Source organism: Dama dama, chromosome 24 (assembly GCF_033118175.1).
Source record: "Dama dama isolate Ldn47 chromosome 24, ASM3311817v1, whole genome shotgun sequence".
Taxonomy (NCBI): domain Eukaryota; kingdom Metazoa; phylum Chordata; class Mammalia; order Artiodactyla; family Cervidae; genus Dama; species Dama dama.
Genome location: NC_083704.1, coordinates 13,461,405 through 13,485,217, shown reverse-complemented (window position 1 = coordinate 13,485,217; position 23,813 = coordinate 13,461,405). Strand labels below are relative to the sequence as shown.

At 40.4% G+C, this 23,813-nt stretch overlaps 1 protein-coding gene across 2 annotated transcripts in view; it reads left to right on the top strand.

Annotated features, from left to right (window-relative positions):
- Nucleotides 1-23,813, top strand: part of UBP1 (upstream binding protein 1) — a 65,289-nt gene that overhangs the window by 19,171 nt on the left and 22,305 nt on the right. For both annotated transcript variants that reach the window (XM_061127691.1, XM_061127690.1), the window contains exon 3: nt 22,070-22,146. In XM_061127691.1, the coding sequence (XP_060983674.1) occupies nt 22,070-22,146 (77 nt within the window). The remainder of the gene's footprint in view (nt 1-22,069; nt 22,147-23,813) is intronic.

Genomic DNA, 23,813 nt, shown 5'->3' with positions numbered 1-23,813 from the left:
ATTTCTCTTACTTAGGGAATAGTTGAATAAGTTAATGTGCATACCATGGGATGAATGAGGACATGGAAACTCACCCTTCTATATAAAGAACTCTGGATGTGTCTCTCTTTGGGCCTGGGGGAATATCCGTAACTTATTACTGTTATTATTAAACTGGATAAAGACATCTCACATTGATAAAAGTTGCAGTACACCATCTGTAGTGATAATTTATTAGACCTACATTCACTGAGGGTTTACTGGACGTGAAGCAGTGTACTAAATACTATATATGCGTTGTTTCTCTTCCACAGTAACCCAAGAAGTGTTATTGATCCATTCCAGATTTTCAAAGCTGAAGCTTCAAGCAGCTGATAAACTCGCTCAGTGTTAGTTTGGTCAAGCTTAGATGTAAACAAATAAATTGTTTATTACTTAAATGGTTGTTATTATTGAAGTATCTATAGTAGTGTGCACAAGTCTTTTGTAGCGTGGCATATGATATCTTAGTTCCCTGACCAGGAACTGAATCTCTGCCTCCTGCAGTGGAAGCTCAGACCCCTAGCCACTGGACCGCTAAGGGAGTTAGTTCCCCACAAGTCTTAAATGTGTACCTCAATTAATTTGTACATAGCTTATTCCCTCAAAAATACTACCTCTGTCCAATATTTCAATTACCCTAGCAGTTTTCCTTCGGTCCTCCTCCTAGCTGACACCTGAGGTTGACCATAATCCATATTAGAAGTGCAGGTGATTTTCTGGGACTTGACTCTGCTCCTTGCAGTATTAATGATGAGTATGTTATAGGTTGTAGAATTGTGGTAATTTACCTCTTAATTTCTCCCAGCATTTTAAGAAAAAAAGTAGAAAAATGAATTGCATGTAGGCTGCATTTTTTAAAACATATATTTGAATAATCATTAAACATGCATTTGAGTAATCATAAAGAAATTCTACTTTTATACACCCTTTTAAAGAAATTATAACACTTTAAACTTAAATGAATATCAGTTCTTTCACAGATTTGTCTCCTAACATTTATTGCCTAGCATATTTCATGTGAATCCCTTCAATTGTTTCCATAGTGGCTGCACCAATTTACATTCCCACCAACAGTGTAGGAGGGTTCCCTTTTCTCCACACCCTCTCTAGCATTTGTTGTTTGTAGACTTTTTGAAGCCATTATGACTGGTGTGAAGTGGTACCTCATTATAGTTTTGAGTTGCATTTCTGTAATAATTAGCTATGTTGAGCATCGTTTCATATACCTGTTGGCCATCTGTATGTCTTCTTTGGGGAAATGTCTTTTAAGGTCTTCTGCCCAGTTTTCAATTGGGTTGTCTTAGTTGTTGAGTTGTATGAGCTGTTTGTATGTTTTGGAGATTTGACCCCTGTGGGTTGCATTATTTGCAGCTATTTTCTCCCATTTCGTAGGTTGTCTTTTTGGAGGTTTTTTTTTTGGAGTTTCCATTGCTGTGCAAAAACTTGTATGTTTGATTAGGTCCCCCCCCCCCCTTTTTTTTTTTTTTTAATTGCCTTGGGAGACCTAAGAAAACATTGGTATGATTTATGTCAAAGAATGTTTACCTATGTTCTCTTCTAGTTTTATGGTATCATGTCTTACGTTTAAGTCTTTAAGCCATTTTGAGTTTATTTCTCTGCAGGTTGGGAAGTGTTTTCTAACTTCACTGATTTACACGCAGCTATCCAGCTTGCCTAGTACACTTGCTTAAGAGTACATTTGCCCAGTACACTTTCTCCACACTTGCGTCTTTTGTCAAAGATTAATTGACTGAAAGAATACGGATTTATTTCTGGGTTCTTCTGGGTTCTCTGTTCTGTTTCGTTATATATGTGTCTCTTTTTGTACCGGTACCAAATTGCTTTGATTACTGTAGCTTTGTAGTGTTGTCTGAAGGTCTGGGAGAGTTACAACGTTTGTCTTCCCCTGCCCCTCCCAAGATTGCTGTGGCGATTTTGAGTCTTTCATGGTTCCATATACATTTTTTTTTTATTATTCTAGTTCTGTGAAAAATGTCATGGGTGATTTGATAGGGATCACATTAAATCTGAAGATTGCTTTCGGTAGTATTGCCATTTTATTTTTATTTATTTACTTATTTATTTTTAGTATTGCCATTTTAACTATTAATTTTTCTAATCCAAGAGCATGGGATATCTTTCAATTTCTTTGAATTATCTTCAGTCTTTTATTAATATCTTATAGTTTACGGCATACAGGTTTTTCACCTTCTTAGCTACATTTATTCCTAAGATTTTTGGATGCAGTTTTAAATGGAATTTTTTCTTTACTTTCTAACATTTCATTGTTGGTGTAAAGAAATGAAGCAGATTTCTCTATATTAATCTTGTATCCTACTATCTTGCTGAGTTCATTTATTCTAATAGTTTATATATGGAGGTTTTAAGCTTCTCTGAATAGAGCATCATGTCTGCAAATAGTGACAGTTTTACTTCTTCTCCTTTAACTTGGATATCTTTCCTTTTCTGGTTGCTGTGGCAAGTACCTCCAATAATACATTGAGTAGAAGTGGTGAGAGTAGGCATCCTTGCCTTGTTCTTGAATTTAGCAAGAACACTTTCAGCTTTTCGCCGTTGAGTATTATGTTGGCTGTGGGCTTGTCATCAGTGCCTTTATAACATTGAGATATGTTCCCTCTGTACCCACTTTTGTAAGAGTTTCTATTGTGAATGGTAGTTAAATGCTTTTTCTGCTTCTTATGTGGCTTTTGTCTTTTGTTAATGTGATGTATCACATTGATTTGCATGTATCTGAACCATCCTCGTGACTCTAGAATGAATTTAACTTAGTCATGATGTGTATTTCTTTTTATATGTTCTTGGATTTGGTTTGCTAATATTTTGTTGAGAGTTTTTGCATCTAAATTCATCAAAGATGCTGGCCTGTAATTTTCTTTTTTGGTGATGACTTTGATGCTATTATCAGAGTGATGGTGGCTCATAGAATGTCTTTGGGGGCGTTCTCTTCTCTTCAGTCTTTTGGAAGTTTGAGAAGAATTGGTCTAAGTTCTTCGTATGTTTGGTAGCCATCTGGTCCTGTACTTTTTCTTTGTGGAGTTTTTTTTTAATTACAAATTCTGTTTTACTTCTAGTGAAGGTTCTGTACAAATTATGTTTCTTGTTTCAGTTTTCAGGGGCTGTATGTTTCTAGAAGCTTGTCCATTTCTTGTAGGTTGTTGAATTTTTTGGTACATGTAATTGGTCATAGTATTCTCTTCCGCTTTTTTGTGTATCTGTGGTATCAGTTGAGAGTTCTTTTTCATTTGTTATTTTGTTTATGTGGGTCTTCTGTCTCTGCTTCCTGATGAGCCTTGTCAGAGGTTTGTCACTTTAGTCTTTCAAAGAACCAGCTCTTCATTTTAGTGATTGTTTTTTAGTCTGTTTATTTTCTCTGGTCTTGGTTAGTTCCTTCCTTCTGCTGATTTTAGGTTTTGTTTATTCTTCCTCTAATTCTTTTAAGTGGTAGGTTGGGTTGTTTGAGATTTTTCTTGCCCTTTTTTTTTTTTTTTTTTGAGGAAGACCTGTATTGCTATGAACTTCTCTCTCAGAACTGCTTTTGCTGCATCCCGTACATTTTGTATGGTTATAGTGTCATAGTCAATTGACTATTTACATAGTTGATTTTCTCTAAATTTCCTGTTTGATTTCATTGTTGACCCATTGTTTTTTTAAGTAGCATGTTGTTTGGTGTGCATGGAATCATTATTTTCCCTATTTCTTTTCATGTGGTTGATTTCTTGCTTCATTCTGTTGTGGTCAGAGAAGGTTCCTGAAATAACGCTTATACTCTTAAATTTGCTGAGGCTTGTTTTGGGCCCTAGCATGTGGTCAGTCGTAGAGAATATACCATGTGCACTTGCAAAGACTGTTTTGGGTTTTTTGGATAAAATGTCCTGAAAATAATCAAGTCTAACTGTTTTAGTGTATAATTAATTTTTTTTTAAATCAACTTATTTGATACTGATTAATTTTTATTGATTTTTCTGTCTCTTAAGTTATGTTCATTAATGTCAGTGGGATGTTAATGTTTCCTGCTAATACTGTATTTCCATAAAGTTCTCCCTTTATGTCCATCAGTATTTTATGTATGTGAGTGTTCCTATGTTAGGTGTATATATCTCGGTGAGTGTAAAAGTTTTTCCTTATGTTGATCCCTTTGTTATTATATAGTGTGCTTTTAAAAATGTTCACTAATGTTTGTCCATGCCGGCTCTTGGCTGCTGCGTGGGCCGGTTTCTGATTGCAGCGCACAGCCCTCTCCCTGAGGTGGCCTCACTTGCCGCAGAGCACGGGCGCGAGGCCTGCGGGCCTCAATGGTCGTTGCATGCAGGCTCACCAGTTGTGGCGCACAGGCCCAGTTGCCCCGCAGCAGGTGGGAGCTTCCTGGATCAGGGATTGAACCTTTGTCTCTTGAGTTGGCAGGCAGATTCTTTACCACTGAGCTGCCGGGGAAGCCCTGCAGTGTCCTCCTCTGTAGCCTTTGTATTAAAGTCTGTTGTGGGACTCAGTGGGAGAAGGTGAGGGTGGGATGTTCTGAGAGAACAGCATCGAAACATGTATATTATCTAGGGTGAAACAGATCACCAGCCCAGGCTGGATGCATGAGACAAGTGCTCGGGCCTGGTGCACTGGGAAGACCCAGAGGGATGGGATGGAGAGGGAGGCGGGAGGGGGGATCGGGATGGGGAACACAAGTAAATCCATGGCTGATTCATGTCAACGTGTGGCAAAAACCACTACAATATAATAAAGTAATTAGCCTCCAACTTATAAAAATAAATGAAAAAAAAACAAAACAAAAGTCTGTTGTGTCTGACACGAGTATTGCTACTCTTCACTGTCTTGTCATTTCCGTTTGCATGAAATATCCTTTTCCATCCCCTCACTCTCAGTCTCTGTGTGTCATTTGCCCTAAGCTGGGTCTTTGTAGGCAGCATATTGTTGGCTCTTGGTTTTGGGGGGTTTCTTTGGTTGCGCCATGTGGCTTGTGGTATATTAGTTCCTGATCAGGGACTGATGCTGGGCCCTTAGCAGTGAGAGCATGGTGTGCTAACCACTGGACCGCCAGGAATTCCCTAGGCTTTTTGGTTTTTATCCAGTTTTTATTCAGTCTTTTGACTGAAACATTCAGTCTGTTGGCATTTAAAGTAATGATTGATACATATGTATTTATTGCTGTTTTAATTTTAACTAGTTTTCCAGTTGAAGTGTTTTTTCTTTTTGTGGTTAAATGATTTCCTTTTGTGCTTGTTGTCTCTTCTTTTTGGTTTTTGTGAATCTATTATTTGTTTTTAATTTGTGGTTGCCCTGTTTTTCAAGTATGTTAACCCCTTATATCTGCTTGCTTTACACTGATAGTCATATAGGCTCAAACACATGCTTTTAAAAAAAAGAAAAAGAACCTGCATTTTCTTACTCTCCTTCCCCGTATTTTATGATTTTTTTTTTCTCCAAAATATTTTTATGTAACTGCCCCGGGTCTTATGTTGAGGCATGTGGGATATTTAGCTGTGGCATATGCACTCTTAGTTGCAACATGCAGAATCTAGTTCCCTGACCAGGGATTGAATCCAGGTCCCTGGTAGTGGAGGTGCCAAGTCCTGACCGCAGGACCACCCGGGAGCTCCCCGCATGTTATGATTTTTATGTCCTTTTTTGTTTACTATTTTAAAAATATTTGTTATTTGGCTGTTCAGGGTCTTAGTTGTGGCATGTGAACTCTTTAACTGTGGTGTGTGGGGCTTAGTTCCCTCACCAGGAAGTGAACCCCGGAGCATAGAGTCTCAGCCACTGGACCACGAGGGAAGTCCCTGGTGTCCTTTTTTATGTCTTCGTCTTCATTCTCTTTCTGTTCCATGTGTTTATTTTCACTTCCATAAGTAGGTGTTTCTCTTTGATCTGTATACTGGCTAATTTAAGTGATTTACTTTCCAGTTGTAATTTCTTCCTTCCTTCATCTTCTTGCTTCTTTTATATTTACAGAAGGTCTTTCAATATTTCTTTTAGGATAGGTTTAATATTGCTATATTCATTTAGTTCTTATCTGAGAAGGTCTATTTTTCTTCCCATTCCAGACGATTGTCTTGTTAGGTAGAATATTCTGGGTTGCAGATTTTTCCTTTTCAAGACTTCGAATATATTTTGCCACTCCCTTCTAGCCTCCAGTGTTTCTGTGGAGAAATCAGCTGATAGCTTTTTGGGGGTTCCCTTGTAATGAACTCTTTGATTTTCTCTTGCTGCCCTTAGAACCCTGTATGTCTTGGTGTGAGTCTGTTTGGGTTCATCTTATTTGGGACTCTATGCGTCTTCGTTTTACTTATATTCTCTCACTCTATGAGTTTAGGAGAAACGGTTATCTACTGTGGCCTTGGAGGGCTGTTTGTATGTGGCAGCGTCTCTGTGTGGCTTGTGTTGGTTTAATTTTTTTCTTTTTTTTTTTAGCGTGCAGTTTGTTTTGGTTTGGATGTTTGCTGTCTGTCCTCAGTGTGTGCTGGCTGTCGTCCTCTCCCCAGCACCCAACATCTGAAGCCTGAGCCCCAGCACCCAGCCTGAGTCTGCCCAGCTGATGAGCGTCTCAGGCTGCTGAGTGTGCTCCGGGCACCAGCCCTCTGTGCGGCTCTCTGCCAGTCTTGCCCTGCACACACCGGTCGCTGCACTCTCCTCTGAGGCTCTGAAGCTCCCCCTCTGTCCCTGCTGATCTCCCCACCAGGGAGGAGACTTCCCAGCGTGTGGAAACCTTTCCTCTTTCACAGCTCCCTCCCACGAGTGCAGGTCTTATCTAGATCCCTTTGTCTTTGTGTGTGTGCTATCCAGTTACTTGGGATTTCCTTGCCTCTTTGAAAGTCTGAGGTCTTCTGCAAGCTTTTCAGTAGATGTCCTGTGAAAACTGTTCTGCATGTAGATGTGTTTTTTCTGTATTTGTGAAAGAAGGTGAGCTCCACATGCTACTCCTCCGCCATCTTGATCTGATCCCTCAGCAAAAGTAAGCTGGTCAGACTCACCTTTCAAAAGGAAACATTCTCAGTTGTGCATGTACAGTTCTCATTTTTTACAGAAGCCTTTCCTGAAATATAAAAAGAATCAGGCATAGATGTGGAAACTGAAAAATCAGGCTTGATTAATTTGTAACTAGGAGTTCCAGTAGAATCCTGTGATTATTTTCTAGCTAGCGTGGCTGCCCAAGTGTCTCAGTGGTAAAGAATCCACCTGCCGATGCAGGAGACACGGGTTTGAATCCTGGGTCGGGAAAAAACCCTGGAGGAGGAAACGGCAACCCATTCCAGTATTCCTGCCCAAGAAATCCCGTGAACAGAGGCGCCTAGCAGGCTGCAGTCATAGCGTCCCAAGGAGCAGGGTGCGACTGAACACACAGGGCGGGGGACATCACCCTGAAAAGTCCCTGCAGGGACTGTAAAAGGCGTCTCAGCGACCCGCTTCAGTGTGGTGTCATCTGCGCGCCAGCTTTGATGGTATGACTATTGAGTGTTGACACAATTTAGTATTTACTCTTCTGGTTTTCAGGAGTTAGATTTTTATTCAGATTTGCTCACAAGTTAATTTTCTTACGTTCAAATTAACTCTTGAGCTCTACCAAAGGAAAAGGACTTGCTGTGGAAGTGTTGCCTTATTTACCAAAAAAGATACAGTTATTCCTCCAGTTATCCTATTTGATTGACTATAGTTTTTATAGAGATTTAACCCCAGAGGTTTGATTCCAAGTCTAATTTTCTTAACCACCAAGTCTCTTTACTAGAATAGTTCCAGTGTTTTCTAAATTTTCAGTTAATTGTCACCTTTTAAAATTTTAACAGTTTAACTAGATGATTTATACACATGGTTCAGAGTTCAAAAGGTATTAAAGGGTATACAATAAAGCTCTTTTCACAGTTATCTAGCTCTGCTTGCTCAGCCCAGGGAGTGATTGAATTAGAATCCTTTATAGACACCTGTGGAGATTGTAATCTTGTTTTATGACTCTCTTTGTATATAAAAAATATCATATTGTTAATATTTTATTTACTGCAATAAACTTATTGGTTCCTGTGGTGACTGAACTATACTTAAGCATAGATGTGATGAATCTAATGGTCTTGTCACTAAAAGATACAATGGAAGAGAGAACTTCCATTCCTAAAGTAGATGGTAGAAGCTGGCATCCCTACTTTTCAATAAGTGCCCAGGATATATGCACCTCTGCTCCCTAGGGATGTCCTTACATACATTATTCAGATACCCTTTTGCTCCTTTTAAACAGTTGGTTGCAGTGACGGACGCTTTAAATATTTCCCTGCGTGTAGTCGAGTGAGCGGTAGAGGGCAGCAGTGAGCAGCTGTCATTAGCCATCCCTGGGGCCTGGGCCTGTGTTTAGATCCCATTCTACCTCTTGCTCATTTCAGCAAACTCTTTAATAACCCCCACCTAAGGTAGGTGAGAATTAAATTGAGTTAATATGTGTAATGCACTTACATAGGAAGCACAACGCTAGCTTTTGCTGTGTTTACTATTATTTATAACTAAGTAGCTTTAATGGTTTCTGATTGTATTGGAAGACTAAGTTTAATAATCTTGGCTGACATGTTAGTTTCATGTGGCAGATAAGATGAGCAGTTTTTACACACTGTTAGAATGCAACCCTGGGACTAGGTAGCTGCCTACCAATTCAGAAATTTTACCAGGTTTGGTAGCAAGCATGATTGCTGTGCTGTGCTTAGATGCTTAGTTGGTTCTGACTCTTTGCGACCCCATGGACTGTAGCCTGGCAGGCTCCTCTGTCCATGAGATTTCCCAGGTAGGAATACTGGAATGGGTTGTCATTTCCTTTTCCAGGGGATCTTCCCAACCTAGGGATCGAACCCACATCTCTTTGGCTTCTTGCATCGACAGGCACATTCTTTACCACTGTGTCACCTGGAAGGCACCTTATCGCAAAAGGCATTTTGCAGGTGTGATTTAATTAGAGCTATTGAAATAGATTATTATGGATTATCCAGTGGCCCAGTGAAATCACAAGGGTCCTTAGAATTGAAAGAAAGAGGCAGGAGAGTCAGGTATCAGAGGGAGATGAAGATGGAGGGAAGAAGATTGCCACAAACCAACAGATGAAGACTGCTTCAAGAAGTAGACAAAGACAAGGAGGTCGCTTTTCCCCTGCGGCCTCCAGAAGGAATGTAGCCTGCTGGCAGCTTTACTGTAGCCCACTAGACCCATTTTGGACTTCTTAACTCTAGGACTGTAATAAATTTGCATAGTTTTCAAGCCACTGAGTTTGTGGTAATTGGTTACAGCATCAGAAGGAAGCTAACACCCCAGCCAAGACAAATGTATACTAGGTAGGTAAGCTCCAGAGTGGTGCAGAATGGGCCACTGTTGTGTATCAGAGCTGTTTCCATGGTGTGGCTGGCGTTTTCTCTTCAGATTTTAAACAAAAACACTCTGCATCCTACAGTCCTGCCTCCTAGCTTATCCCTGAAGGCCCAGTCAAAGCTGAGTCTTTAAATGGGCATCTATTGAACCCTGAGCCTTTGCATGTATGCCTGTGTGTGTGTGTGTGAATGCACATGTATGTATATTCAAATGTATGGACTGTACACAAAAGTGTAATGAATGTATATGAAGATAAGTGGAATTGTGGACCATGTTTGTATATTAGAGCCAGAGCTATCCTAGACTGTTAAAAAGATGTACAATCCTGTTACATAAGTGAATGACTATTAAGTGAATTTTGGTTACTGGTAAAGGATTTGTAATTAAAACAGCTTTATATTCCCTTAGTTCTTAATTTTGACATAGACAAGTTATTCCCAGGAGAAGGTCCCGAATGCTTTGTGGTGGAAAGAATATGGACTGAATGGATATCTGTGGCTTTTCACAAAGCCGTGGTTCTCCAATGTTAGCATGCATTGGGATCCCCCAGAGGGCTTATCAAAACATGACTGATAAAGTTTCTGAGTCAGTAGGTCTGGAGGAGGGCCAGAGAATTTACATTTGTGACAAGTTTCCAAGCGATGTTGATGCTGCTAGTCTAGGGACCGTGTTTCACCTTTTTAAAAAAGTGTTTATTTATTTGGCTGCTCCGGGTCTTAGTGGTGGCATGCAAAATCTTCAGTCTTAGTTGCAGCATGTGGGATCTAGTTCCCTGACCAAGGGTTGAACCTGGGCCCCCTGAATTGGGAGTGCAGAGTCTTAGCTAGCCACTGGACTACCTTTTTATTGCTTCAAACATTCAGGTAAATATCTGCACATCCTCTCACTACCACCTCTTATGAATGGGTTTCCTCAGAGGAGGGTTGACACATAGGTGCAGCCATTCTTCAGCCATAGCTTGGTCATTCCTACTAGTAGTCTCCCATCTGGGTCCTGAGCAGCTATTGCTGAAAAATATTGGTCACTGTACAACACCATGAAGTAAGTAAATTCTGTGTAGTCTTAACTTCACCAGTTGGGTAGAAATTGAAACAAGTTTTCCAATTGTATTGCTTTTTTAGAGTGTCAGTTTTTATTGTTTAGAACAATAAAAGTGGAGATAAACTGTGTTGATGTTTTCCTGGTTACGCCTGGGTAGCTGTCCTCAGCTCGTAGGTAACGAGAAGACTTAAACCTCTGACATTATGAAGTAAAGCCCTGTAGTCCCACTGTGGGGCCTCGAGTGGGGAGCTCTCCATTTGAAGAGCATGTGGCTCTTCTTTGGGCAGGGATCTGGCTGGAAACGGCCGCTCCTTTTCCAATGGTCCCGGGTGAATCTGTGATGCTTCTCTACCATGATAACAAGTGAGACTTTGAATCTTAACCCCCCTTGATTTATTACAGATCAGCTTATGTTGCTATTGGATCAGGAGTATCTGTTCATTTGGAGGCCAAATTCTACTTAGAGAATCCTCTGTTTAATCAACTAATGTTAGGTACTTCGCAAATAAGTTTTAGGTCCTAGGAAATAACATATCTATTGGATTAAAAATACTGTTAAGTGACTGACGCGTCAGTCATTTTTTGTTAATTTCATTTTGTGGTGGTGGTTCAGTCGATAAGTCGTGTGCTACTCTTTGTGACCCCACGGACTGCAGCACACCAGGCTTCCCCGTCCTTCCCCATCTCCCCGAGCTTGATCAAACTGGTGTCCGAAGCCAGTGGTGCCATCCAACCATCTCATCCTGTTGCCACCTTCTCCTCCTGGTCTTTCCCATTCTACTGTTTTCTTCTGTTTCTTTGCACTGTTCACTTCAGAAGGCTTTCTTATCTCTCCTTGCTGTTCTCTGGAACTCTGCATTCAGTTGGGTATGTCTTTGGCCTAGCGGTTTTCCCTATTTTCTTCAATTTGAGCCTGAATGTTGCAATAAGGAGCTGATCTGAGCCACAGTCAGCTCCAGGTCTTGTTTTTGCTGACTGTATAAAGCTTCTCCATCTTCTGCTGCAAAGAATATAATCAGTCTGATTTTGGTGTTGACCATCTGGTGATGTCCATGTGTAGAGTCTTCTCTTGTGTTGTTGGAAGAGGGCGTTTGCTATGACCAGTGTGTTCTCTTGGCAGAACTCTGTTAACCTTTTCCCTGCTTCATTTTGTACTTCAAGGCCAAACTTTCCTGTTCCCCAGGTATCTTTTGACTTCTTTCTTTTGCATTCCAGTCCCCTATGATGAAAAGGACATCTTTTTTTTGGTGTGAGTTCTAGGAGGTCTTATAGGTCTTCATAGAATGGTTCAGCTTCATCTTCTTTGGCATTAGTGGTTGGGCTTTATAAACTTGATTATTGTGATGTTGAATGGTTTGCCTTGGAAATGAACCGAGATCATTCTGTCATTTTTGAGATTACACCCAAGTACTGCATTTCAAACTCTTGTTGACTAAGAAGGCTATTCCATTCCTTCTAAGGGATTCTTGCTCACAGTAGTAGATACAATGGTCATCTGAATTAAATTCACGCATTCCCATCCATTTTAGTTCACTGATTCCTAAAATGTTGATGTTCACTCTTGCCATCTCATGTTTGACCACTTCCAATTTGCCTTGATTTATGAACTTAATATTCCAGGTTCCTATGCAGTATAGATCCAACCAGTCCATCCTAAAGGAGATCAGTCCTGGGTGTTCGTTGGAAGGAGTGATGTTGAAGCTGAAACTCCAATACTTCGGCCACCTGATGCGGAGAGCTGACTCATTTGAAAAGACCCTGATGCTGGGAAAGATTGAGGGCAGGAGGAGAAGGGGATGACAGAGGATGAGATGTTTGGATGGCATCACCAACTCGATGGACATGGGTTTGGGTGGACTCCGGGAGTTGGTGATGGACAGGGAGGCCTGGCATGCTGCGGTTCATGGGGTCGCAAAGAGTCGGACACGACTGAGCGACTGAACTGATGCAATATAGTCTTTACAACATCTGAGTGCCAGATACAACCACAATTGGATGTTGTTTCCACTTTGGCTCATCTTCATGCTTTCTCCACTCCTCCCCAGTAATACTTCATTTCACACTGTAGTAGATTTTCTTAAGGTTAGCTTTTGTTCTTGTTATAACCTTCTGAATTAGGACCTTAGAAGTAAATGCTTTGAACTTAGTCCAGGGAGATCTGTCACATCTGGGGCTCCATGTTGCTCTGGAGTGCATGTCCATCTTAGACTCTATATTCAGAGGTGGGTGGGGATATGAACTCGTATCAGTTATATTTTTTAATTCTGTCAGTCCTCTTTCTTCCCTAAGCCAAGAAATGAGTAAAGACATCTCATTAAAGGTAAATTCAGAAGATAAAGCTGAAAATAAAGACTAGTAACTCATGGCATATTTTAGTTTGTCTAACTTTATACTTCATTGGTAGTGGGACCCTTTTTATATTTCTTTTAGAACCTAGACAAATGTAGATCAACAAAACTAACCTAGAAGTTGTGTTATTAAGATAATTATGGGAAGAGATCAAATAGAAGAAGAAATTGAACCAATAAAATTCTGGTATCATTGCCTACTACTCTCAGTGGATATTGCCATTGAATGAAATTGTTGGGGGGAGGGATTTCTAAATAGTGAGAGACTCAGGATGAAACTGAAGGAGGAAAGCAAGGGCATGCTGACTGTAGTTTCCAAAAGGGAAATCATTTGAAGCATGTTAAGTGTTAGTCTTTTTTAAAAACCTGCTTTTGACTTGAGAAGAATAAAAATCTATAGTGCTTTAATACAGGAGCAGCAAATTCTGATCTCTATTTGCAGAAACAGGTGGAACTTGATATTGAGCACAGAAGTATCCTAAGGTTGAGGAGGAAAAGTAATACAGGCGAAGATAGGAACATTGAGATTTCTTATCTTTTTCAGTCCTGAGAATTCTGAGTTTTTGAAGACCACGAGGTAATCCTGGTGAGAGAAGTTCTCCGTCCCTCCTCATCCACTTGGTTCACCTCCCGCCTCACAGGCTGCTTCTCTTTGGCTGGTTGTCTGATTTATAAGTCAGCTTGACCATCTACTTGAATGCCCAGCAGGTCTCTCAGACTTAAATGTACACAATTCCACTTCTTGGTCTGCTCCTTGCGATCTTCCCCATGTCAGGAAATTCCCTTGCCAAAAACCTGAAGTAGCTCTCAGCTGCTCCCTATCTCACACCAGAAAATGCACAGACTCTACCTTCAGAATCTCAAGCGAATGACCACTGCTTCTTAAATCACTTCCGCCCCTACTGTCTGCAGATGAGAGTGACTATTTCCCTTTAGCTGAGACATCTCAAACTGAGGAATTCATGCTAACCCGCTAGGTGAAAAGCCATTTTATTGTGACTTTAACTTGGATGGTGGAGGTCAAATGTCGTTCTTACTTTTTTTTTTTTTTTTTGCACAAACCACGCTTCTTGTGAATCCAGTTCTCTGACCAGGAATCTAACCCAGGGCCCCAGCAGTGAGCTTGCCAAGTTGTAACCACTGGACCGCCAGGGAATTCCCAGGGGTATGATGTCTTTTAATGTGTTTAAGAACTGTTTGCTTTTCCTTCTCTCGTGTGAACCACTTGTTCACATGATTTACTTATTTTCTGCTGGGAACGTTGGGCATTTGTTAACAATTTTTTAGGAGTTCTTTTCTTTTTGTGTAAGAGCTAGCCCTCAATGTGTGATGTGAGGTGCAAATATTCCTCCTCTTACTAACCAGAACTGAGTCAAAAGATGCAGTATTGAACTTGTTAGCAGGTGCAGGCAGACTGCCTTTCATACTTTATCAGTTTATATTTCTCCATGTCTTATGTGCTTATCTCTCCCCCATTTTTACCCACTTGTCTTTCTTTTTTTTAATTAATTGAATATTTTTTGTTGATCTGATAATCAGCACAAAACATTTTGTTAATTTTTGTGTCCTAAGTTCCTGAGGTTGAGTATAATTTCAGATACATAATGGTGTATTTATCAAAGATACCTATTCATTCGTTTTTTAAAAATTAAATTTTAAATTGAAGTATAGTTGACTTAAGTGAAGTCGCTCAGTCGTGTCTGACTCTTTGCGACCCCATCGACTGTAGCCTACCAGGCTCCTCCATCCATGGGATTTTCCAGGCCAGAGTGCTGGAGTGGGCTGCCACTGCCTGCTCCAATAGTTGACTTTTAATGACTGGAGTATTGCAGAGTGATACAGTTATACATACATACCTTCTTTTCCATTATGATTTATGACAAGATAGACTGACTACAGTTCCCTGTAACATACAGTAAAACCTTGGTGCTTATCTGTTCTATCTATACTGGTTTGGGCTTCCCTGGTGGCTCAGTGGTAAAGAATCTGCCTGCCAAGCAGGAGATGCAGGTTCGATCCCTAGGTCCGGAACATCCCCTGAGAAGGAAATGGCAACCCACTGTAGTATTCTTGCCTGGGAAGTTCCATGGACAGAGGCGCCTGGGGGGCTACAGTCCACGGGGTCACAAAGACGCGACACAGTGTCTAAACAGCAGCACAGCATACACTGGCTCCTGCCTCTAACCCCAGACCTCCAAGCCGTCCCTTTCCCACCCCCGCCCCCTTGGCAGCCACCAGTCTGCGCTCTGTGTCCATGACTCTTTCTGTTTCATGGCTAGGTTCTGTTGTATTTCAGACGTCACACCTAAGTGACATCATTTGTCCTTCTATTTCTGACTTACGTCACTTAGTATGGTAGCCTCGGTTTGTATCCCTGTTGCTGCAAGTGGCATTATGTGGCTCTTTTTTTTAACCACTTCCTAGTACTCCACTGTATATTTACCACATCTTCTTTTTCCATTCATCTGTCAGGGGACATTCAGGTTGTCTCCATGTCTGCCTTATTAGGAATAGTGCCCCTGTGAACATAGGGATGGAGTTATCTTTTTGAAGTATAGTTTTGTCTGGATATATGTGCAGGCGTGAGATTGCTGGATCATATGGTAGCTCTAGTTTTCTGAGGAAACTCTATACTGTTTTCCATAGTGGCTGCATCAACTTAGATTCCCACCAGTAGTGGAGGAGGGTTCCCTTTTCTTCATTCCCTCTCCAGCATTTGTTATTTGTAGACTTTTTGATGATGGCCATTCTGACCTGTGTGAGGTAGTACCTCACTGTACTTCTGATTTGCGTTTCTCTAATAATTAGTGACATTGAGCATCCTTTGATGTCCTGTTGCCCATCTATGTTTCTTCTTCAGAGAAATCTCTTTAGGTTTCCTGCCAATTTTTCAACTGGGTTGTTTTTTTTTATTGTTCAGTTTTATGAACTGTTTGTATATTTTGGAAATTAAGCCCATTTATGTTTGCAGATATTTTCTCCCATTCTGTAGGTGGTTTTCTTTTTTTTTTTTTTTTTATGGTTTCCTTTGCTGTGCAAAGGACTTCCCTGGTGGCTCAGACAATAAAGCATCTGTCTACAACGTGGGAGATCTGGGTTCCATTCCTGGGCTGGGAGGATCCTCTGGAGAAGGAAATGGCAACCCACTCCAGTACTCTTGCCTGGAAAATCTCATGGAAAGAGGAGCCTCCATGGGATTGCAAAGAGTCAACTGAGCAACTAAACTTTCTTTTCTTTCTTTTGTTGTGCAAAAGCTTTGATTAGATCTCATTTGTGTATTTTTTCTATTGCCTTGGGAGACTGAGAATATATTTGGTATGATCTATGTCAGAGAATGTCTGGTCTGTGTTCTCATCTAGGAGTCTTCGGGTGTCATGTCTTAAGCTTACGTCTTTAAGCCGTTTTGAGTTTATTTTTGTGTATGGTGGTATGGTATGAATTCTAGCTTCATTGATTTACATGTAACTGTCCACTGTCCACTTTCCCAACACCACTCGCTGAAGAGACTTTTCCACTTGTTATAATCCGCCTCCCTTGTTGAAGGCTGACTGCGGGTGTGTGGGTTTATCTGGGCTGTCTGTTGCGTTGATCCGTATTGTTTTTGTGGCAGGACTGTACTGAGCTGTTACTGTCTGATGTCTGGGAGAGCTGTGCCTCCGGTTGTGTTCTGTCTTTTTTGTCCTTCAGGATTGCTTTGGCAATTCTGGGTCTTCATAGTTTCGTATACATTTTTGGATTATTTGTTGTAGTTCTGTAGAAAATGTCATGGGTAATTTGATAAGAATTGCATTAAACCTGTAGACTGTATGGCCTTTTAAACAGTATTAATTCTTCCAATCAAGAACATAGGTAGCTTCCATTTCTTTGAATCCTCTTTAATTTCCTGTATTCATGTTTTATAGTTCTCAGCACATAAGTCTTTCATCTCCTTGGTCAAATTTATTCCTAGGTATTTTGTTGTTGTGATTTTAAAGGGTGTTTTTTTTTTTTTAACATTCGTTTTTTTTTTTTTTTTTTCTTCATTGTTAGTGTAAAGAAATGCAACCAGTTTCTGAAAATTAATCTTGTATTCTGCTACTTTGAGGGCAGAGTATCACTTATCAGATCTAGTAGTTTTTGTGTGGAATCCTTAGGATTTTCAGTATCATGTCATCTGCATACAATAACAGTGTTACCTCTTCCCATCTAGTTGGTTACCTTCTATTTCTTTTTCTTTTCTGATTGCTGCATCAGGGAATTCCAATTCTGAGTTGAATAGAAGTGGTGAGAGCTGGCATCCTTGTCTTATTCCAGTTTTTAGCGGGAATGTTTCCTGCTTTTCACTGTTGAGTTATTATATTGGCTGTGGGTTTGTAATAAATGGCTTTTATTATGTTGAGATATGTTCTATGTGTACCCACTTTGGTATACATATGGTGGGTGTTGAATTTTGTCAGATGGCTTTTCTGCATCTATTGAGACGATCATGTAGGTTTTGACTTTTTTTTTTTTTAATGTGGTACATTACATTGATTTGTGTATATTGAACTATCCTTGTGAGCTTGGGATGAATCCCACTTGGTTGTGGTATATGATCTGTTTTATGTGTTGTTAGATTCAATTGGCTAATACTTTGTTGAGAATTTTTACATCTGTATTCATCCAGTATTTTGGCCTGTAGTTTTCTTTTTTCATGGTATCTTTGTCTGGTTTTGGTATCAGGTTGATGGTGGCTTCATAGAATGTCCTTGAGAACGTTCCCTCCTCTTCAGTCTTTTGGAAGAGTTTGAGAAGGGTTAGTGTAGATTCTTTGTATGTTCAGCAGAATTCGCCTGTGAAGACATCTGGCCCTGGACTTTGGTTTGTAGGAAGGTTCGGCTGGTGGGTGGGTGGGTGGGTGGGTGCGGTGCCAGGTCTTCTGCAGTTCTGTGGCATGCGGGAACTCTTTTTGTTGTGGCCTTAGGAGCTTTAGTTGCCGCCTGCTGGATCGTTAGTTATAGTTTGCTGGATCTTCAGCTGTGGCATCTGGGATCTGGCTCCTTGACCAAGGGGCTGAACCTGGGCCTGCTGCACTGGCAATGTGAAGTCTCAGCCACTGGCCGCCAGCGAAGTTCCTGTGGGGAGTTTTTTGTGTGTGTCTGTTGGTGTGTGTTTTAGTCTTTGTTTACTCTATGATGACTATTATTTACTTCCTTCTGATGACTTTAGGTTTCATTTGTTCTCTTATTTCTAATTCTTTTAAGTTGTAAGTTAGGTTGTTTGAGATTTTCTTTTTTTAATTATTTCTTGAGGAAGGCCAGTATCGCAATGCACTTCTTTCTAAGAACTCCTTTTGCTGTGTCCTCTAGATTTTGTATGGTTGTGTTTTCAATTTCATTTGCCTCGAGGTATTTTAAAATTTCCCCTTTGATTTCATCCTTGATCTGTTAGGTTTTTTTGTTTTAAATTTTTACTGGAGTATAATCACTTTACAGTGTTGGCCCATAAATTGTTTAGTGGAATGTTAGTTCCTTTAATTGCTTGTGTTTTGCTTTTTTTTCCTCCCCGCTGTGGTTTATTTCTAGTTTCTCGGTGTTGGTGTAAGAAAGGATCCTGGAGACCTTAAATTTGTTGGGGCTTGTGTTGTGCCCTCGTGGGGGATCAGTCCTCGAGAATATTCCATGTGCCCTGGAAAATAATGTGTGTTCTGGTTTGGTCTTTTTTAAAAGAAATGTCCTAAAAATATCAATTAAGTCTGCCTGTTCTGTGGTATCATTTAAGATTTCTGTTGCCTTAATGATTCTCTGTCTTGAAGCCTGTAGCTATTATATTCTTGTCAGTTTTTCGGGTCTCGCTTTATGTCTGTTAGTCTTTTATGTATTTGGGTGCTCCTTTATTAGGTGTGTATATGTTGACAAGTGTAAAATCTGGTTTTGGTTCTTGTATCATCATATACTGGAAAGTCTGTCTTCTCTGTTAAGGGTATTGCAGTCCCCTCTTTCTTGTCTTTTCTGTTTGCATGAAGTATCTTTTCTCATCCTCTCATTGTCAACTTACGTGTGTCCTTTGCCCTGAAGTGGGTCTCTCACAGGCCGCATAGTTGAGCCTTTTTTTTTAAATCCAGTTTGCAACTCTGCATCTTTTACTCCATTGACATTTAAGGTAATTATTGATAACTATGTATTTATTGCTACTTTAGACCTATTTTCCCACTGATTTTATATTTTTTCTTTTTCCTTTTGTGGTTTCATGATTTTCTCTTGTATTACACTTACGTTCTCTTCTTTTTGTTTTTTTATGAACCTGTTTTGTTTTTGATGTGTGCTTACTCTGTTTTTCAAGGATATCAACCCTTTCCTTTTATCTCCTTTCCCTAGACTGTTAGTCATATGGGCTCAAAAGATATTCTAGGGGCAAAAAGTCTACATTCTCTTACTCCCTCCCCACCCCTATTTTATGATTTTGATGTCCTTTTTTATATCTTCACCACTTCCCTGGTGGCTCAGTTGGTAAAGAATCTGCCTGCAATGCAGGAGACCCGGGTTCAACCCCTGGGTCAGGGAGATCCCCTGGAGAAGGAGATGGCAACCCACTCCAGTATCCTTCCCTGGAGAATCGCATGGACAGAGGAGCCTGGTGGGCCATAGTCCATGGGGTCACAAAGAGTCGGACATGACTGAGTGACTAACGCTTTCACTTTGCATCTTCATGTTTATCGTTTTCTGTTCATTTTTGTTATCATCACTTTCACAGAAATCTTTTTGATTTTTTAAAAATGTGTGTGCTAGCTTATTTAAGTGATTTATCTTCCAATTGTGGATTTTTCTCTTTCCTATAGATTCTTTCTTCTTTACTGCTAGTAGGGAAGACTTTTCAACATTTTCTTTAAAATAGGCTAAGTATTGCTGTATTCCTTTGGTTTTTACTTGTCTGAGGAATTCTTCATCTCTCCTTCTATTCTAAATGATGATCTTCTTGGGTAGAGCATGTCCTCGGTTGCAGATTTTTTCTTTTCAGGACTTTGAATATATCCCTCACGGCCTGCAGCATTTCTGTATAGAAATCAGCTTGTAGCCTTATGGAAGTTCACTTGTAATGAACCCTGTTTCTCTCTTGCTGCCTCTGGAGTCCCCCTTTAACTTTTGCCATTTTTATTATAATGTGTCATGATGTAGGTCTCTTTGGGTTCATCTTTTTTTGGGACCTGCCATGCTTCCTGTATCTGGATATCTGTTTCCTTCTTTAGATTTGGGAGGTTTTCAGCCATAATTTCTTCAAATACATTTTCAGTCCGTTTTTCTCTTTGTTTCCTTTCTGGAATCCCTGTTATGCATAGATTGGCATGGTTTAGATTATCCCATAGGTAGGTCTCTTATATTGCTTTCATTTTTTTTTTTTTTTAAATTTGACTTTCTAGTTGCTGCTCTGATTGGATAATTTCCATTATTCTACCTTCCAGATCACTTATTCTTTCTTCTGCATTATTCACTCTGCTGTTCATTTCCTTTAGCTCAGTTTTTGTCTCAGGAAATGAATTTTCTAATTTTTCTTGGCCCCTCTTTATAGTTTCTAGTTTCTTTTCACAATAATCTGCATTTATATCAATAGCCTTTCATAATTCCTTCAGTATTTTCATTACCTCCTTTTTGAACTCAGTGTCTATTAGATCAAAGAGGTCTGCTTCATTGTTTATTCTTTCAGGGAGATTCTCTTGGTCTTTTAACTAGGAGTGGTTCCTCTGCTTTTCCATTTTACTTGTATTCTCTTAATCTGTGAGTTTAGGAAAAACAATTACCTACTGTGGTTTCAGAGGACTGTTTATATGTGGGGATGACCCTGTGGTGCTTGTGTGGGTTTATTTAGTACGAGGCCCTTTCGCCTCACTACTCATTGTGCGCTGGTTATTATTCCCTTGATAGAGGGTGTTTAGATGCCGAAACTGGGGTCTGGTCCTGGCGTTCTCGGCAGCGTCAGTGGTTCAGGCACGTCCCTGGGGCACGTGTAGCAGTGGAGACAGCTCATTACCTCTCCTGGATGTTCATTTGCCTTCTTAAAAGATCAGTTCAGATCCATTGTGAAGTGTGCTGCAGATTTAACTGTAAAGGAAAACAGTCTCTCTCTTGCTGTACAGGGGTTTTTAGTTTAATCTCTCTCATTGTGTTGAAATAATGTAAGGACTGTTCTTTAGTGGTATATATGGCAGTTATTTTCCTCTACCAGCCTTGGAGTGATTTGGTTGTATTTTGGTAACTTATATTTTGACCGTGTGATCTTACACCCTTTGTGTGTTTTTTTGTAAGCCCAGTGTATTGTGGGTAAGATATTGGTAGTTTCATCATAAACAGCCTTAACTTCATATGGAAGCCCTCTTTAATTACTCCTAATTTTCTACATATCAAATTATGCTGTCACTTTTATTATTTAATGATAGTTAATCCAGAAATCTCTTGTAGTAAATCTGGAGCATATTACTTGACTTTTGGCAGCAGCTTATTTTCCTAATTAAATAGATTGGTATGTGAGAATCTACTTGTTTTTTTTTATGGACCAAAATTGAGCAGTGACAGAATGTTAAGCTGGATTTACCTGACACAAGGAAGAAGGCTCCAGGATTAAAATTTGACCCTAGCTCATACAAAAACCTGTCCAAAATGTTGCTAGTGTCATTATTTATAATAGCCCAAAGTGGAGACAACCCAGATGCCTGCCAACTGTTGAATGAATAAAGGAAATGTGGTGTGTATGTTCGGTTGAATAATTTGGCCATAAATAGGAAAGACTGACACATAAGTGAAAAAGTTAGTCACAGAAGGCCACCTGTGTGATTCCATTTATATCAAGTGTCCAAAGCAGGTAAATCCCAAGAGGCAAAAGGTAGATTGATGAATGATTGCAAAGGGCTGGGGGTGGGGGCATGAGAAGGGACCTGCTCACAGGTATGTGTTTATTTTTGATGATGAAGGTACTCTAAAGTTAATAGCAATGATGGCTGCACAAGTCTGCATATACTAAAAAACAGTTGCACACTTTAAAAGGGTGGATTTTATGGCATGTAAGTTATATCTCAGTAAAGCTGTTAAGAAAAATTGGTTTCAGGTAATATGTGTATGTGTAATGAAACGGTAGTGTGAGAGGAAAGTGAAGTGACCAAGGAACTCGTCAGTCTTCTGTGAGAGTGGAAGAAGGAAAGGATGTGACTTTCAGGAAAGAGAAAGATCAACCCCCGTTTGCTTCTCTAAGAAATTAACGCTGGGTAATTGTGTGTTTCAGAGCGAGCCGAATACACAGGGTTAGATTCTCTAAATGGATTGTTTCTGATACACAGTTTTTACACGTAGGTCAGTCTTACGAAATCCGAATGCTGGATAATCGGAAAATGGGAGATGTGCCTGAAATCACTGGAAAACTGGTAAAGGTAAGGACCTCCATTTAAATTCTGAACAGATACTGAAACGACTCAAAAAATAGCAGTTTTGCCGCGAGAGCTTTGCTTTTTGTTGCAGGAGTTTTTAACAAATTATTTAATGTCACTTTAAGGAAGTAGTGGCTTTATTAAAACTTAACTTTTTGAGCTATATTTTGTTTACTCCTCTGTAAAATAGGAATTATAGCAGTTACTGAAGTAAATATTAAAGCCCTCTGGAAACAAGGTACCATAGAACAGTTGTAACTGAGCAAGGGTGAAAAACCCAGTACTAAAAAAAAAAAGCTTTGTTTCTCTTTAAAAGATACCTTAGGGAAAAAGATAATGTGGGGGCAAGTATAAGTGTTCCTGTGATACTTCTAAAGAGCCTTTTATTTTACCTCTTAAAATTTCTCCTAAGTAAAATTGTATTTCTTCGCCCTACTAGAGTTATCTGGAGAGTCATTCATTCCAGGCATAGCCAAACGCAGTCCTTTTAGGATTTTCAGACCCACCCCTGGCTCCTGCAGTATCGTGCGTGGTGGATCCTTCTAGTCTTTACTTGTCCCTCACCACCCACTGTGACACCAGAACTCCAGACCGTTACAGGGCAAGGGCTATGGAAGAAGCTTCACTGGCAAGAGGGAAGACTTCAGTGAGGCTGTGTTGGTGAGAGAGAAGAAGGACTTCTCTCGGCCCTTCCGTCTTCCTCCGGGGAGGCCCGCTGGGCCCTCAGTGCGGAGAGGCACTCGGCTGGAAAGGCCTGTCCCTTTTCAGAAGGGCGAGCGTGGGGAGGGGACAGCGGTACTGGTGCTGACAAGCCTAGCATGTCCCGAAAGCAGCTGTCCAGCGCTGCGCGCCTGAGAGTCTTTGAATATTTAGGGGCAGGAAGCTCCTAATCCTACTGGTCCCCACTGGAGCACTGTCTTGCCAACCTGGAATAAGCGCCCAGGTTTCCCTTGACTCCTAGGACTCCCAGCATACTTGGAATGGAAGGAGACGGGTGACTTACCTGTTCTCACATGTGCCGTTTAAATGTGGAGTCTCTCATGTCTAGGCCACATCAGTGAGTTGGGTCATTTCCCTAGAGGGTGAGTCAGATGACTGTATTTTTTTTTATCATTTGTTGTTGCCCAACTCTTTGTGACCCCATGGACTACAGCATGCCTGGCTTCCCTGTTCTTCACTATCTCCTGGAGTTTGCTCAAATTCATGTCCATTGTATCAGTGATGCTATCTAACCATCTCATCATCTGTTGACCCCTTCTCCTCCTGCCCTCAATCTTTCCCAGCATCAGGGTTTTTTCTAATGTCAGCTGTTCACATCAGGTGGCCAGAGTATTGGAGTTTCAGCTTCAGCATCAGTCCTTCCAGTGGATATTCAGGACTGATTTCCTTTAGGATTGACTGGTTTGATCTTCCTGCTGTCCAAGGGACTCTCAAGAGTCTTGTCCAGCACCACAGTTCGCACTCAGCCTTCTTCATGGTCCAATTCTCACATCCATACATGACTACTGGAAAAAATTATAGCTTTGACTTTACGGACCTATGTCAGCAAAGTGATATCTCTGCCTTTTAATACAGTGTTGGGTTTGTCATAGTTTTCCTACCAAGGAGCAAGCATCTGTTAGTTGCATAGCTGCAGTCACCACTCGCATTGATTCTGGAGCCCAAAAAAA